This window comes from Erpetoichthys calabaricus, chromosome 7, assembly GCF_900747795.2.
Source record: "Erpetoichthys calabaricus chromosome 7, fErpCal1.3, whole genome shotgun sequence".
Lineage (NCBI taxonomy): Eukaryota > Metazoa > Chordata > Cladistia > Polypteriformes > Polypteridae > Erpetoichthys > Erpetoichthys calabaricus.
Genome location: NC_041400.2, coordinates 48,759,974 through 48,775,308, shown reverse-complemented (window position 1 = coordinate 48,775,308; position 15,335 = coordinate 48,759,974). Strand labels below are relative to the sequence as shown.

General features: G+C 37.2%; 1 protein-coding gene across 1 annotated transcript in view; it reads right to left on the bottom strand.

The window, feature by feature from the left end:
- The window catches only part of skic3 (SKI3 subunit of superkiller complex), a 228,287-nt gene that overhangs the window by 104,400 nt on the left and 108,552 nt on the right, over positions 1-15,335 (bottom strand). Inside the window, exons 13-17 of the mRNA XM_028804761.2 lie at positions 14,856-14,959; positions 10,333-10,459; positions 3,129-3,308; positions 2,195-2,319; positions 202-455 (exon numbers count right to left, since the gene is read on the bottom strand). Coding sequence (XP_028660594.2) covers positions 202-455; positions 2,195-2,319; positions 3,129-3,308; positions 10,333-10,459; positions 14,856-14,959 — 790 coding nt within the window. The remainder of the gene's footprint in view (positions 1-201; positions 456-2,194; positions 2,320-3,128; positions 3,309-10,332; positions 10,460-14,855; positions 14,960-15,335) is intronic.

Sequence of the window (15,335 nt, the reverse complement as noted above, 5' to 3'; positions counted from 1 at the left end):
GCTAGTATTCACTTTTATGTATGTAGATAGGTTAATTATGAAGCATATGTATTTTTCCTGTAAAAAAAGACATTTTTTGAAAATGATACATGCATTGCTACCAAGATATACACCAAGCCCACATGACCCTGATTTGGATTAGGTAGGTTCAAACATGGATGGGGCAGGGGTAGTGATATTCAAATTTAGTACAATTCCTACCTTTTAATGCAGGAACATAATCCTCTTTCCTTTTAATTATCTGCATGTATTCATTAGCAGCTTCTTTGCATTTTCCTAGAGTTTGCTTGATGGCTGCAATCTGGTATATATTGTAAATAGATTCGGGATTCAACTCATTAGCTTTGGTGAATGATTTCAGTGCTGCCGTGAAACCCCTTCTGTTCAAATAAGCCTCTCCTATACACTCCCAACAGACAGAATCCTTTGGGTCAGCTCTCAGGGCAGCCTGTAAACTATATAACAATCCCACAGAAAATTAAATAATTTCAGGAATTAAAATACTACCTGTTACATCTAAGACTAAGTCTCGAAAGAAAGAAAAAGAAACAGGACACTGATTAGAATGAAGACACTGTTCGTTTTGGAATTCATACAATGAAATAATATTACAGTAATCCCTCGCTATATCGCGCTTCGCCTTTCGCGGCTTCACTCCATCGCGGATTTTATATGTAAGCATATTTAAATATATATTGCGGATTTTTCACTGCTTCGCGGGTTTCTGCGGACAATGGGTCTTTTAATTTCTGGTACATGCTTCCTCAGTTGGTTTGCCCAGTTGATTTCATACAAGGGACGCTATTGGCAGATGGCTGAGAAGCTACCCAGCTTACTTTTCTGTTTCTCTTGCGCTGAGTTTCTCTGATCCTGACGTAGGGGGATTGAGCAGGGGGGCTGTTCGCACACCTAGACGATACGGACGCTCGTCTAAAAATGCTGAAAGATTATCTTCACGTTGCTATCTTTTGTGCAGCTGCATGTCAGCTCGAAGGGCACGTATTGATTTTTGCTTGAAAAACAAACTCTCTCTTTCTTTGTCTGCTCCTGACGGAGGGGGTGTGAGCTGCCGCCTTCAACAGCTTTGTGCCGCGGTGCTTCGCATACTTAAAAGAAAAACAGCCCTATTGATTTGTTTGCTTTTGTCTCTCTCTATCTCTGTGACATGATCTGCTCCTGACACGCACTCATTTGAAGAGGAAGATATGTTTGCATTCTTTTAATTGTGATACGGAACTGTCATCTCTGTCTTGTCATGGAGCACAGTTTAAACTTTTGAAAAAGAGACAAATGTTTGTTTGCAGTGTTTGAATAACGTTCCTGTCTCTCTACAACCTCCTGTGTTTCTGCGCAAATCTGTGACCCAAGCATGACAATATAAAAATAACCATATAAACATATGGTTTCTACTTCGCGGATTTTCTTATTTCGCGGGTGGCTCTGGAACGCAACCCCCCGCGATGGAGGAGGGATTACTGTAAACCATTCTGAGTGTGCTGCTGACGCTTGTGATAGCAGTCACCTGCTAGATAATAAACAGGTTGTAAACATGTACACTTTATTACATGTGAAATGGGAGAAAATTAGGCAGTGACAGAACACACAGATAACACTTAACCAATACTTAGTCGATGCACTAAAACAGAGGCCCTCAATCACGGTCCAGTGGCTGCAGGTTTTCATTCCAGCCAGTTTCATAATTAGAACTCAGTCCTTTCTGATAATGAAACTTGGTATTTAACAATAAGACTTGTTAGCACTTTCATTCATGAAAGACAAATTTTAGTTACATTGTAGATCAGAGGTCCTCTATTACAGTCTTGGAGGTCTGCAGAGGCTGCTGGTTTTCACTTCAACCAATTTCTTAATTAATACTCTATAATTTACTACTGTTATGGAAGGACTGTTAAGTTTAAATCTAATCTGATCCATAAAACACATGGATAATGTTCTCAGAGAAGGAAACTCAACAGTGCTATTAAAATTTCTCTTGGATGAATGAAATCACTAACAAGCCACATAGTGAAATACCAAGTTTCATTATCAGCAAGGACTGTCTTCTAATTAGGAAACTATTTGTAACGAAAACCTGTATCCACAGTGGCTCTCCAAGACCATGATTGATGACCACTGGATTAAAAGGTAATTGTAAGTCATTTACATTCTGAGAAATTTTAAGTTTTAATAATCTTACTCAGCAATGGCCTGTGTGTATTGGTTTATTTTCAGGTAGTAAAGTCCTCTTCTTAGCCATGCCCACTTTGCTGTCCCAGCACTTGCATGTTCGGTTACAGATTTCAGAATAGCAAGGGCAGAATTCTTCAGAAAACACAGTTGATGTTATGAAAATCAGATAATACCAGTAAGTATCAGCATGACATATGTGATTGACAAGTGAAATTTTTAAACTTAATTAGTAATTACTGATTTTTCAAAAACTTCATAATATTAAAACTAATAATACATTTTACACAGTAATATTTATACAGCTCAATGTCAATCAGTCAGTCATTATCCAACCCGCTATATCCTAACACAGGTTCACGGGGGTCTGCTGAAGCCAATCCCAGCCAACATAGGGCGCAAGGCAGAAACAAATCCTGGGCAGGGTGGGGCACACACACACACACACCAAGCACACACTAAAGACAATTTAGGATCGACAATGCACCTAACCTGCATGTCTTTGGACTGTGGGAGGAAACTAGAGCACTCGGACGAAACCCACACAGAAACGGGGAGAACATGTAAACTCAAGGTAGGTAGGACCTGGGAAGCGAACCCAAGTCTCCTTACTGTGAGGCAGCAGCGCTACCACTGTGGCACCTACAGCTCAATGTGCTTTACAAAAATAGTTACATCATTAACTATTTTAAAATCTACATTATAAAGATTAAAATGGATGAGTTAAATGCTTTTGAATTAAAAAATATTATCAACAAAAAATAAAAAATAAAGTATACAGAGCAACTGAAACTTGATTATTGCTGTAATTACATAAAAAATTAGTTTACTATGTAAAAATATTGTATCTCATAGAGGATCATGTGTATTTTCATTTACTGTATAATAATGTAAAAAAATAAAACAACCAAAACAACAGCAACGAGAACTTATAACATTGTTACCATATCATCAAGCTCCATGCTAAGATCCACTGCTGCTGCCCCAGATTCTGCATCATGTCTGTCGATCTCAAAGGCTTTTTTGTAACAGCCTCTGGCTCGAACTTTGTCAGCAGCTATGTCTCTGTAGAAGTGGCCAAGATAACGAAATACTGGACCTAAGTAAGCATCCAGCTTTGCAGCCTATAAAAAACAAACATTTTTACAACACAAGAATTAAAGCTGCAATACTGAGCAAGTTACCATGCATTTTTGGCCCAGTAAAATGCTTGTAATGAGAATTAGCCAGACAGCAGAAAGTTACACCAATCATGAACGATAATGTATATAGAAAACTATTATCTTGGTTTTGCCTATGTGCATTTAGCATACTAGAGATGAGGACACTGAGCTGGTGATTGAAATATCTGATGAAATTTCTTATGCAGCACTAAGCGCTCTTGACCCACCAACCCCACTACTATCACTCGACATTCATACCCTCAAATACCCATTTAAGAAATGAGTAAATAGTAATGAGTATTTTTTTTGACTGCTTCCCGACCTGACTGACTTCTCTGTACAATTGGTCTCCCACTTCTGGGACATGCCCCTGAAGCACACTGCTTCTTCCCTGTTGTTCTCTTCTCTCATTTTTTATGCATACAGCACTATTCCCTTTCATACTCCCACTTGCTGCTCCTGCAATGCAGTCCACCATATACATATTCTCTCTGTCAATAGCTTTCCAGCACTCTGAGACAGGTCCTCTGCATTGGAGCACATTCCTCCAACTGACTGTGGACTTTAGCACTCCTTCCCCTTTCCTCCTCTCTGCTCCACAAACTAACTGCAGTGATTAATTTGGCTAACTCAGCGCTCCCTCAGATATCATGATACTTGGCAGCTGTGAAGCTACATGGCCCTCTAAATTGTCAGCCCAGTCATTATAATATGTTTAGTACTGTATCTCAAACATTATGTTGAAATATTTTAAAGAAATAAAAAAGTACAGTTGGAAATTCTTGCTTGAAACCTTTAACTTAAATCTGAAACAAAACACACTTCCCTTGATGACTAATAAATATTAGTCAAATGTCAATAATTAAACTGTGTATAATGCATAGACTACAATGTGTTTTGCATCACACTTTACAGAATCGCAATGACTGGGCTTGAACTATTTTGTGTCTGTTCATCAAACAAGCTCAGGAACTTGTTTGGCAACTTGCACTATGTGAATATGCTACAATTATTAACCCATCGAAATACGTTAATATTAACATTTCTAATTTCTATTGTAAATAGCATTTCACATCTGTTGACTTCTATGCCTGTGGAAAACATCAGGATGAGAAAAGGGTTAAAGGCTTGGAAAGATTTGATGCATTGCCTCCTATGGCAGGACAAGCCTTTTAACAATGTTTGCAAACAGACACTGCAGTATCTTCAATTGTCCCATTTATCAAGAAATTTGTTTGACTAGCATTATGAACCATTTTCATCTCTTTTTTTTATTACTACTGATTTGACAACTTATGTAACAAAGCTCATTTGAGTTGGTTTTATTCACTACAGACAGCTGTTTCTGTTTCAGTTAATCACTTTGGTTCAAGTATATAAGGTGTCATTGATCATTACTACTTGCTTGTTATAGTTGCTTAATCAAGCAATGGGCTACATGCTTACAAAGATATCACATGATTTTAAAAGGAAAGTGATATATTACTAGTTTCTTTCTTTAAACATCTTCTTTCTTTTCAAATATCTTAATTTTATTGCTTCACATTTTGTAAAATAAATGTTTGGAGCTCTAAAATACACCTTATTCTATTCACGCACTAATACGGAACACAAAATAATTGTCTTAAGACAATTATTATTGTGAACTATCAAAGTGCTTAAAACTTCTGCATGGTACTGTATATGTATCTATTTTTTATACTTTCGAGCGTGTGTGTGTGTCTTTGTTGGTACTGAATTACTGTTACTGTCCTCAGGAGTGACCCGCAAGTAAGAATTTATTTGTACTATGTACACGAGACAATTATGAGCATGGGAAATGCACTATTTAAATAAAATGTATAATAATAATAACAATAATAATAAACTTAAACATGTGACAGATAAGGGCAGATATTAGAAGATAATAGGATGATAAACTAGAAACACTAGAGGGAGAAAAATAAACCTATAAGACATCAAAAATGAAACAAAGAGCAAATGGAGATCGAGAAAGAACGAAAGGTATTAAAGAAGAGACCGGAAGAGTATTGAATATTCAGTAACAAATTTCAGGCTTCTCTGCTGAACAAACAACTGCTTTACAAAAAATGTGAGTATACTATAAGAAGAAAGTCTTTTAATTTCATTTTTAGTCTTACGGATCACAATGAAGTTGTATTCTCCCATATATGAAGAGTCTGAGATGATTTTCGAATGTGCTCCATTACTGCTAACACCCGATCATCTTTGTAGTCTATTTAAGAACACCTTGTTGCAGCCTGCAGTATAGACTGCAGCTGGATGTGTGGCGTAGAGCTAGATATTGGTAACATGCAATTTCAGCCTCAGTCATTCTCACTGCCGATGTAACATCCAGAGACTTCAGAGACTTACGTATGCCGTATGCCATTGACACCAGAATCCCTGAAGCCTGCGAAAAAAAGTCGTAATGACAGGCCACCTTAAATTCCTTCATCAGCGTCTTTGTTTTGCAAATGTGTCAATAAGCACAAGCAGCCTGCTATCCCATCCCTCACCGACGGAGCTGCAGTTGGACACAAAGTTCTCCCAGCTCAAGTCTGTTTATCTGGGTGTGAGGTGTCTGGAATTGTATAGGGTAAATAATATACCATTATTTGGAATACATACGTTTCATGTTTGTTCCATGTTTACAATGATTTGGGTAAACGTTGGATGACAGGAAATGCGAGGCAAGAAATGTTGAATACATAATTAAAACAAACTTTTTTTTTGTTATAGTAACAATGACAAAATGCTGATGTGAAGTGTATAATAAGTGAAAACTAAAGTCCCAATATTAAATAAACACTTTCACAAAACGTATAACGAAACAAGTGCACTTTTATTCAAGAATATAACCGAAGAAAAAGAAATCATTCAATTTACATGTTGCCGTGAATAAGTAAAAACACAAGCCCAAATATCAATTGACACAAAGTCAAAATGTCTGCTTGGCTGGTGCCGGGGTAAGAAATGCCGTCTCATAATCAAATGGTTGCAGGTTCGAACCCGGGGTTTTCTCCGTTTTGAGTAGTGAACTGCTATTATTATTATTACTATAACATAATAAAAAACTTATATTTGATTTAAGTCTGTAACACCCAATATAAATTTTTGCTACCTGTAAAAGATATCGTTGAAGGGATATAAGCAGGCATGCCAATGCTGGTGAATCATGTCCTCTTGGTATCTTCGTTCCCACTTGAATTTTTAATGTCACTTGAACATAAGTTGTCATTTGAACATATTTTTTTCCGATCTTGCCCAATCTCCAAGTTATGGTGCATGGTACTGAGAATGCAGACAGACTTCTTTTTGGGCACAGGCACAGTCAACATAGCGCTGTCAGATCTAAACACTAGTGTGGAGAATAGCTTGTGTACTGAAGTGACTTTAGCAGCAGGTGGAAGACCCACTTTATTTATGGTACCAAGCAGAGTTGTGTTGCGGTGTAGCAGTCTATTAGCCAGCAAAAGCAATGTTAAGTTGTCTGTTATGGTTCTGTCTTTGTCCAGAAACGGCTCCATTAGCTTTATGACCTCAGTCTCGAAATGTACTGTATTTCTCTTGTGGGACAACTAGGATCTTTTCCTAAATAAGGAGTGGTGTTCCACATTGGCTTTGTTTCCTGATCTGCCGCAAACCAAAACATTAGGCCAAATTTGTTGTTGGGCTTGGTTGAGATATATTGCAAGAAAGGACAATGGGCCTTGGTAGGAAACAGTTGCTCATCAACAGTAATATGTTGCCCTGGGTTGTAACTCAAAACACAGCTCTTAACAAAATGTTACCAGATATTTGAGATCGCAGCAAATCTGTCATTTTTCACACATTCTGCTTGGGTGTATTTGTTGTCAAAATGCAAATGCCGCATGATAATCTCATAGCGGTCACTGGGCACTGTATCTTTTGATTGCCGATACAACAAATAGTTCTGACCAGGCATCAACCACAGCACCAGCTGTGGTCATTGTTGTTCTTATGAAACGAATGGATATAAAATGTCATAAACTCAGAGAGGGAGAGGCAAGTTCTTTGTACCACATGAACATGACTGAGAGAATGAAATTGAAAAGAAAAATAAAACTCAAATTTTTACAAGTAGCAAAAATTTACACCAGGTGTTACAGACTCAAATCGAATACAGGGTAGGATTCAAAAATAATGAGCCTCATTTTGTTCTGACGCGAACGTACCTCGCCACGCGCCCCACTTGCCAGCGACGGCGGGTGTTGGCTTCACAACGCAACGGAGCTCCTACCGCTCCGAGCTTTCGGAGCGGTAGGATCGGCCTTGACGGGAACCCCTGTGCGGTAGTACGTTACACGGCGGAATGGAAAGTTCGTTAGAGCAACAGTACGCGTTGAAGACGAAGACCATGCTCATTGCCTTCTTCGGAGTGAAGGGGATCATCCTCTACGAGTTTGTCCCACAAGGACAGACCGTGAATGCTGCTTACTACTTGGAAGTCCTGAAAAGGCTGAAAAGAAGCGTCACGCGCAAGCGAAGGGACATCAAGGACAGCTGGAAGCTTCACCACGATAACGCGCACAGCCACACTGCCTTCATCGTGAGCGCCTACCTGGCCCGGGTGAACGTTCCGGTGGTCCCACAGCCTCCCTACAGTCCGGACGTGTCGCCTTCTGACTTCTTGTTTCCGCGCTTAAAATCAGCGCTGAAAGGAAAACGCTTCGACTCGATCGAGGACATCCAAGCAAATGTCAAGGCAGCCCTTGCAGCCATCCCGGAACAGGCCTATGTGGACGCCTTCGAGTCATGGAAAAGCCGCCTACAAAAGTGTATTGATGCAGGAGGTGCCTATTTTGAAGACTATTAATTAGTTGTACCGATTTGCTCAATAAATTTGTCTTTTTGAACAAAGGCTCATTACTTTTGAATTCTACCCTGTATAAGGTTTTATTATGTAATAATGATAGTTCACTACTTAAAACGGGGAAGAACCTGGCCTCAAACCTGCAACCTTTTGATTACAAGGCAGCAGTTCTTACTTCTGCACCATCCAAGCAGACATGTCGGCTCTATGTCGATTAATATTTAGGCTTGGGTTTTTACTCATTGACAGCAATATATAAATTGAATACCGTAGATACTCACGTATTAGTCAGTCTCGCAGATAAGTCGAGTGTATTTTTAAGCCGAAAATTACGAAACTTGTTATGACCTGCGTATAACTCGAGGGTAAAACTTGACAGCTATCAGAGATAGAGGGCGACAATCAGCTGTTAATGGCGACAAAACTCACTGTCATGTCAGAGGCATTCCCTCTGTGCTTGGAGAAATGCTAGACTCGTTGACTCGGCAACTAATCCTTGCGTGTGCGTGAGTTGCGAAATGTAAACAAATGTAAACAAAGGCAAGATGGCATCGATATGTCACAAGGGAGCGAAGCAAGTGCAGAAAAGAAAACACTCGGCAGACGATGTTTTGCACATTATCACTGAGTTGGTCTCTGATTTTTCAGAATCGGTTTTATTGACAGTGATCAGGAATCGAGCAAGAGAGTGAGAAGCCGGCATCAGCTGATCAGACACCTGCCGATGCTGCGCCAGCTGATCGGCTGCCAGCTGCACGCATTCGCGCAGCCGATGCACCTACGGCAAGGTTCGCGTGGGAGAAATACCCAGACATTGATCCGTAGGAGCCGAACTGGCTACCGGACTTCACAAGACAGCATGGCTTACTGTTGGACACGACAGATCACCCGCTGCTGGACTACTTTAGGCTGCTGTCTCCTGATGCTGCTTTTCAGCTACTGTCAGATGAGACAAACAGGTAGGCAGAGAAATTTTTTGAATCGCGGGCTGCACTTGCATCGCATTGATAGCGTGCGTTGCCTTGGTTCTCTTGATTCCAAATCTGGTTGCACGTGGCAGCTAATGGTATGTTTGTTATCCAAAACCTGCAAAAGCTAATGCTAAATTCAAGTATTTCACAGTTTAAAGAATCATTTAATGAAATTAGAAAAAAACTAGCTAATCAGCAATAGTATTGCTGGCTTATAATTATTTCAAAGACCATGGGAAACGGCAGATGACCAGTGACTTAACACCGTGAAGCGTGAGTGTACAATGTCATTACCCAAATTCTATGGACAATTGTGTTGCCCCGCGGATAAGTCGACCTTGTTTTTTTGAATGAATTTTAAGGCATAAATTTTTCGACTTATACGCGAGTATCTACAGTAATTATCTTTTCTTTGGTTGTATTCCTGAAAAAAAGTGCACTCTTTCTTAAATGGGACATACAGAGTAATACTAGAGATATCAACACTTTGTTGTACATTTACTTCTATACTGAAAGCAGGAGTTGTTTATAGGAACAATCAATTTGCAGGTTAAGGTACTGTCTTGTCTCTCAGTCACAGGAGATACAGAAAGAAGATGTGCATTTTTATTTATTATCTGTATATTATTTTTAGAAATTAGTAATGTGCGCACAACTATAAATATCTATTAAAAATTTCTGGTACATCATTCATAGTTAAATTACTTGTTCACAATGTAGCTAAAGGCTAATTTCAACCTGTCATCAGTGACTCAAATAGTATGCATTCATCAAAAATTATTAATTTATATTAATTTAAATTTGTATGGACAGATCTTTGCCTTGGAGGTCAAGTCTCATTAGGAGGAGTGAAATAGCTCCAGAATGTCCAAAAGACTCAAAAACAGTGGCATATCTAACCACAATGCCAAAACAACTTAAGACTGAGAAATACTTTTCTCTATACAGTACTTTTCAGAAGAAAGCAGTACTAAAGTATATGTTCAAGATGCAAGCAAAGCTGCTTAGTAAAATACAGATATATGCAGTCTGCATAAAATGGACAATGAAACATAAGAGTTTCTTAAAACCAATGTTGATAAAGTGAAAATAGAATTGATTTTTAAAAAAGGAAAAACAGCTCTCAGAAAAAAGTTGTGTCTTCAAACATTCATCAGTGAGGCATTTATGAACTTACTTTAAGCAGATGGGTCTGAGCTTTGGTCTTATCTCTTCTTGTTTCTTCCCCCATGTACCAGTAAACCATGCCAAGAAAATAATGGTAATTTCCAGAAGAAGGGTCCAGCTGAATGGCTTTCTGAAACCTTTAAGAATACAGCAAAAATATGTTTACTGCACAAAATAAGCCAAAGCATAAACTTTGTATTTTTTAAAACAGAACCATGTTACTAACTTATTACAGTAGATACTGGAATATATCATGATTCTGAGTACACTGTGACTCACAATTTTAAGTCACGAGGGGAAAAAAGAAAATGTCACAACTGATGTATACCTTTGAAATTTATTAGCTGACAATGTTGAATACAAAATAATTCCACAAAAGAAATGATGAACTGGTTGATTTCATTAAGATTTGTTTCAAATGTAATAACATATATACAGTATATACTACAAGTTGTGCCATGCTACTGCTAAAGTAGAAATATTTGCTTATAATCTCATGTTCTTGAACAATTCTCACATTAAAATAAAATGTGCTCCCTCTACAATTTGTACTTTAGTGAGGATAAGCAGGTTCCCTTTAATGTCATGCATGAGAAGATGAGATCAAATATCATAGTAATGCAAAATTATACTATAATTATATAATACACACACATACTGTATATATGTAGAAAGAAAGACAGAAACTGCTAGAGGGCATACCATACACAAGTTGCATGTTCAAATAAATATTTTTTGTTTCTCACTTTTCCTCCAGAGGGTGAGCCTTGTCTTCAATTTCTCCCAACTCCAACTCTCCTGAGTGAGGAGGAGCAACTTGTTTTATGCCGGACCCAGGAGTATTTCTGACATCACAATATTGCACCCAGGAAGCATGTCTGGGTCAACAGAACATTATTAAAACAGGGAAGCTTTCTTCCCAGGTCAGAGGAGTAGAAGAGATGAAAAATAAGTATTTGATACTGTGATTCTGGAGCCTTTTTTATGTTTAGCATACATATATTTTTCTAGGTAGACCTTAAGACTGCGCTATACTGGTGTCCTACAGAACCTAATCCATACATAGCACATGCAAATGTGCTATATTGGTAGTAATCACATTGGTCAGTGGAAAGTGAGCACATATAAGGCCTCTTAGAATGCCTAAAAAAAAGAAGCCCAGTCAGCACAGATGTGACGCTGACTCTATGCCAAAGCCTTCACTCCACTGAAAAATGGAACTACAGATTTGTCAAAGGTCCCACTGACGAACTAAAAAGAGAACTGCACTTTTCCAATTGCTTCTCTTTAGCTGTATTTGTATATATACAAATAACTATACTGCAATATATATTAGGAGTGAAAGCTGCATTTTAAAGCAAGTTAAATATATCCTTTCTTTTGTACCACACTTCTCTTGTCTTAATATTTTGACCGCAGTTATTAAAGGGAGATTAAATAGGGATCACTTGCCCCCTTCTTAAGGCACAAGCTGCAATGTAAATGGAATCATTTCGGCATTACTTAATGTAAATGGAAACTGGATGAAGAAAAAAAAGTCTATAACAACATATTTTATAGTATATTACAAAACATGTTGGCCATTATGTATTTTATAGATGAAAATCACCATAAAGATAGGGAGGGAAGCCAAAAAAGGCAATGATGAAAACTAATTTCTCTATTATTAAGTAGCACTCAACATGATCTTAGTGAAAATTAATAGACATTATAAATACAGATTATACAGTATGGACTGACAGCAGAAAACTACAGTGTTAAGATGGTGATATCATAAATAGGCCAAAACCATAGAAAAATATGTCAGAAGAGTGTGAAGGATAGTGTTAAATAGACTTCAGTGATACTGAGTTAATATTGTTGATAAATTCCCTTTATGAAAAAAATGATGATTACCAATGTAATCATTTAAAGCAGGGCTAAACAGCTTACTAAAAATAAAAATGCCACTTTCTGCCACCAAGTGGTATAGTCGAGCATCATTATACAACATTTTTGTGTGACTGGAATGAATCTTAATGGCTTTTAATCTGACAGGGTACCAATTATATTTATGAAACAATTAATTTTGAATAGGCTTTTTTGCTTGTGGCATTTGTTAAAAAAACATCAATAGTCCAATATAATCTAAGGCATAAGTCAAAAAAACAGCATTAATTTGACTGAATACAACACTCAGCAGGCAAGCTGAGAGAGAGAGAGAGGTTAGGAGCACACACTGATTCAGCGCATTGCCGCCCCCACCACATGACGAACCAATTCAGGATCCCAGATTAGGACCCGAGTGCAGCCATTGGTGACACCTCAGCACCACACTAGTTCAGATGGAATGGAAACAGTGTGAGGTTTTTTATAGTGGCTGGAGTGACAATTCTACCATCAACCCTCAGGTTTTTCCCTGCAGGCAGGCAAGCAAAATAAGTGAACAATTTTATTACGGCCTAGAGCAAGACTCTTAAGTTAAATGGATAGGTTATGAATTTGACGTTATTTTAAGTGTTCTTTGAAAAAAAATGGTCTATTGATCATTTCTGGTTTTAAGAAAAAACTGCAGAGAGTTCAAATATTACCCACTGTACTGTACAGTCTTTCAGATGTAGTACTTGTGGCATGTACACATGCACACATATGCACACAGGTAGGTATGTGCAAGTTTAACATTGCTTGGGGAAGTACCTATTGTGTACTTTACACCAAATCTGTGTATTTTCCTCCCTGTCATGCAAGTATAGTAACTGGAACTTTCTTCTCCATAGACCATATGGGGAAAAATAGTTTTATAATATAATTGGGGAATTTGAGTGGATATTGTGGCAATCCAAAATCATTTAGAGATAAATAAATCATCATATCAAGTAAGTTTTGTTGTTAAAATTAATATACCATGCCTTTAGAAAGTATTCAGTTCACTTTTCACAACACTTTTTTCACATTTTATGTTGCACCTGTATGCTAAAATCATTTTAATTAATTTTTTTCCACATGAAACAACACTCAAATCCCCAGATTGACAATGCAAACACAGAATTATAGGAATTTTTGCAAATTTATCAAACTCAACAAAACCAAAATTCAACCCTAACCCAAAAGAAAGAGAGGAGAGCCAGCAAATCTTTGAAGCAGCAAGGAAGAAAGAGTATCCTTTTCCCCAATATAAAAAAATATTCTAAAGTGATAGATTCTGCCATACTTAAAAAGAAAAAGTTTTGAACAGATCCTATGAATCAGAATTTGACTTTTTTCCAATTTCAGATAGTACAGTATAGAACATCAATTACCCACTGACTTAAAGGTGGTGGGTTGGGATTCTTCCAGTTGAGTAATATAAGTCTACATGTTAGTAGTGAGATAAAGGCAATTACAATTTGTTTGTTCTTCTACACTTTAACCCATCTGGGATTGCACCAAACATAGCTGTTAATGGGTTAGGAGTGATTGTGACAATTATTGTGATAATTATTTCCAGATCCCTTTTGTTGTCACAAACATGCATTGGAAACGTGGGAGCCGTGGATCAATTTTTGACAACTGTCTTGGAGTAAAAAAGAATGCAATTAGAAATTTTTAAGATTTTCCTCCATGTCCTGTACCCTCCATTGTAAGGCACCAGAGCAAACAAGATATTTTTTTAAAATGTATAGAAAGTGCTTAACTTTGTAAAAAAAAAAAAAAAAAGTATAAATATTGTATATGTATATACACACCATATTTATACTTGTACCTGAAAAATACCAAACTTATCCTTTAATAAAAGCTGCTCCAGAGAGCTCTAGGCTGAAGGGTCAACGTCCAACAGGATAATGCCCTGAAAACAGCTGTCCACTAACAACTTCCATTCAACCTGGCAGAGCTTGAGAGGATCTGTATAAAAGAGTGGCTGAAAATATCCAAATTCAGGTATACAATTCATGTTGAGTCATAATTAAGAAGACTCTAGGCTGTGACCGCTGCCAAAGGTGCTTCAACTAAGTACTGAGTAAAGGGTCTGAATACTTGTGTCAATATTTAAGTTCCGTTTTTAATTTTACTAATTTAAGAAAAACTGTAAAATCCTGTCTTCATGTTGCCATTAAGGAGTATTGAGTGCTGCTTGATGAGGGAAAAAATGAATGTAAATTATTTTAGCATAAGGCTGAAACATAACAAAATGTGTAAAAAGTGAAGGGGTTTGAGTAAATTTTGAAGGTATTGAAGCTCACTATTTAACTCCTGGCACTTCATTTACTTGCTCTGTCAATACCATTAAAGTACACAAAATTATCCAGTGAGTTTGTCTGCTCATGCTATATACAGTATTTCATATTAATGGAAAAATACTCAAAGCAGCAAGAATTAACAAACCCAAGGATAAAAATAAGAGCTGGTATTTTTAACTTTTTTACTTTTTCTTTAGTTCGCTATAAAATGTAACATTAGATGTCACTAAATTTAACTGTGATTCTGTTAATATTTTTATCTTATCTAGAGAAAAAATATAATGTAAAACAAATACAGTAAAGATTAAACTATGCAAGAAAAACAAAGCTGTATTACTGTTTTTCAGCCAGCTGATATTCCTGTTGCTGGAAATGAATATTACCCCTCAAGGCATATACTTCAGCAATATCTGGATGGGAAACCAAGAGACTGGCTGTCATCTGCAAATGCAACCAAAAGTACAATTTTTTTAATGTACAGATTCATATTTTTACAATGTAACAGCAAAAAGCTTTATATATTTAAACCTTACTTCTAGTGACAGTAAACCTGAAAAGAAAATGCTCAGTACCTGCTTGTTTTCACATTTCAAATTTAGTATGGTACTATAACTAAAAATAATCTCAAATTATCTCAAAATTCACACCTTTGCTAATCAGCGGAAGGTTGACCAAAATAACCAATTAGCATGCTTATACTTTTCAGTACATCTTGGCTTGGATTATAACAGCAATACTGATCTTTATATATGTTACGCTTGTCTTTTGAGCCAGTAACTAACAGCAAACATTTGAATATCAAAGTTATCAAATCATT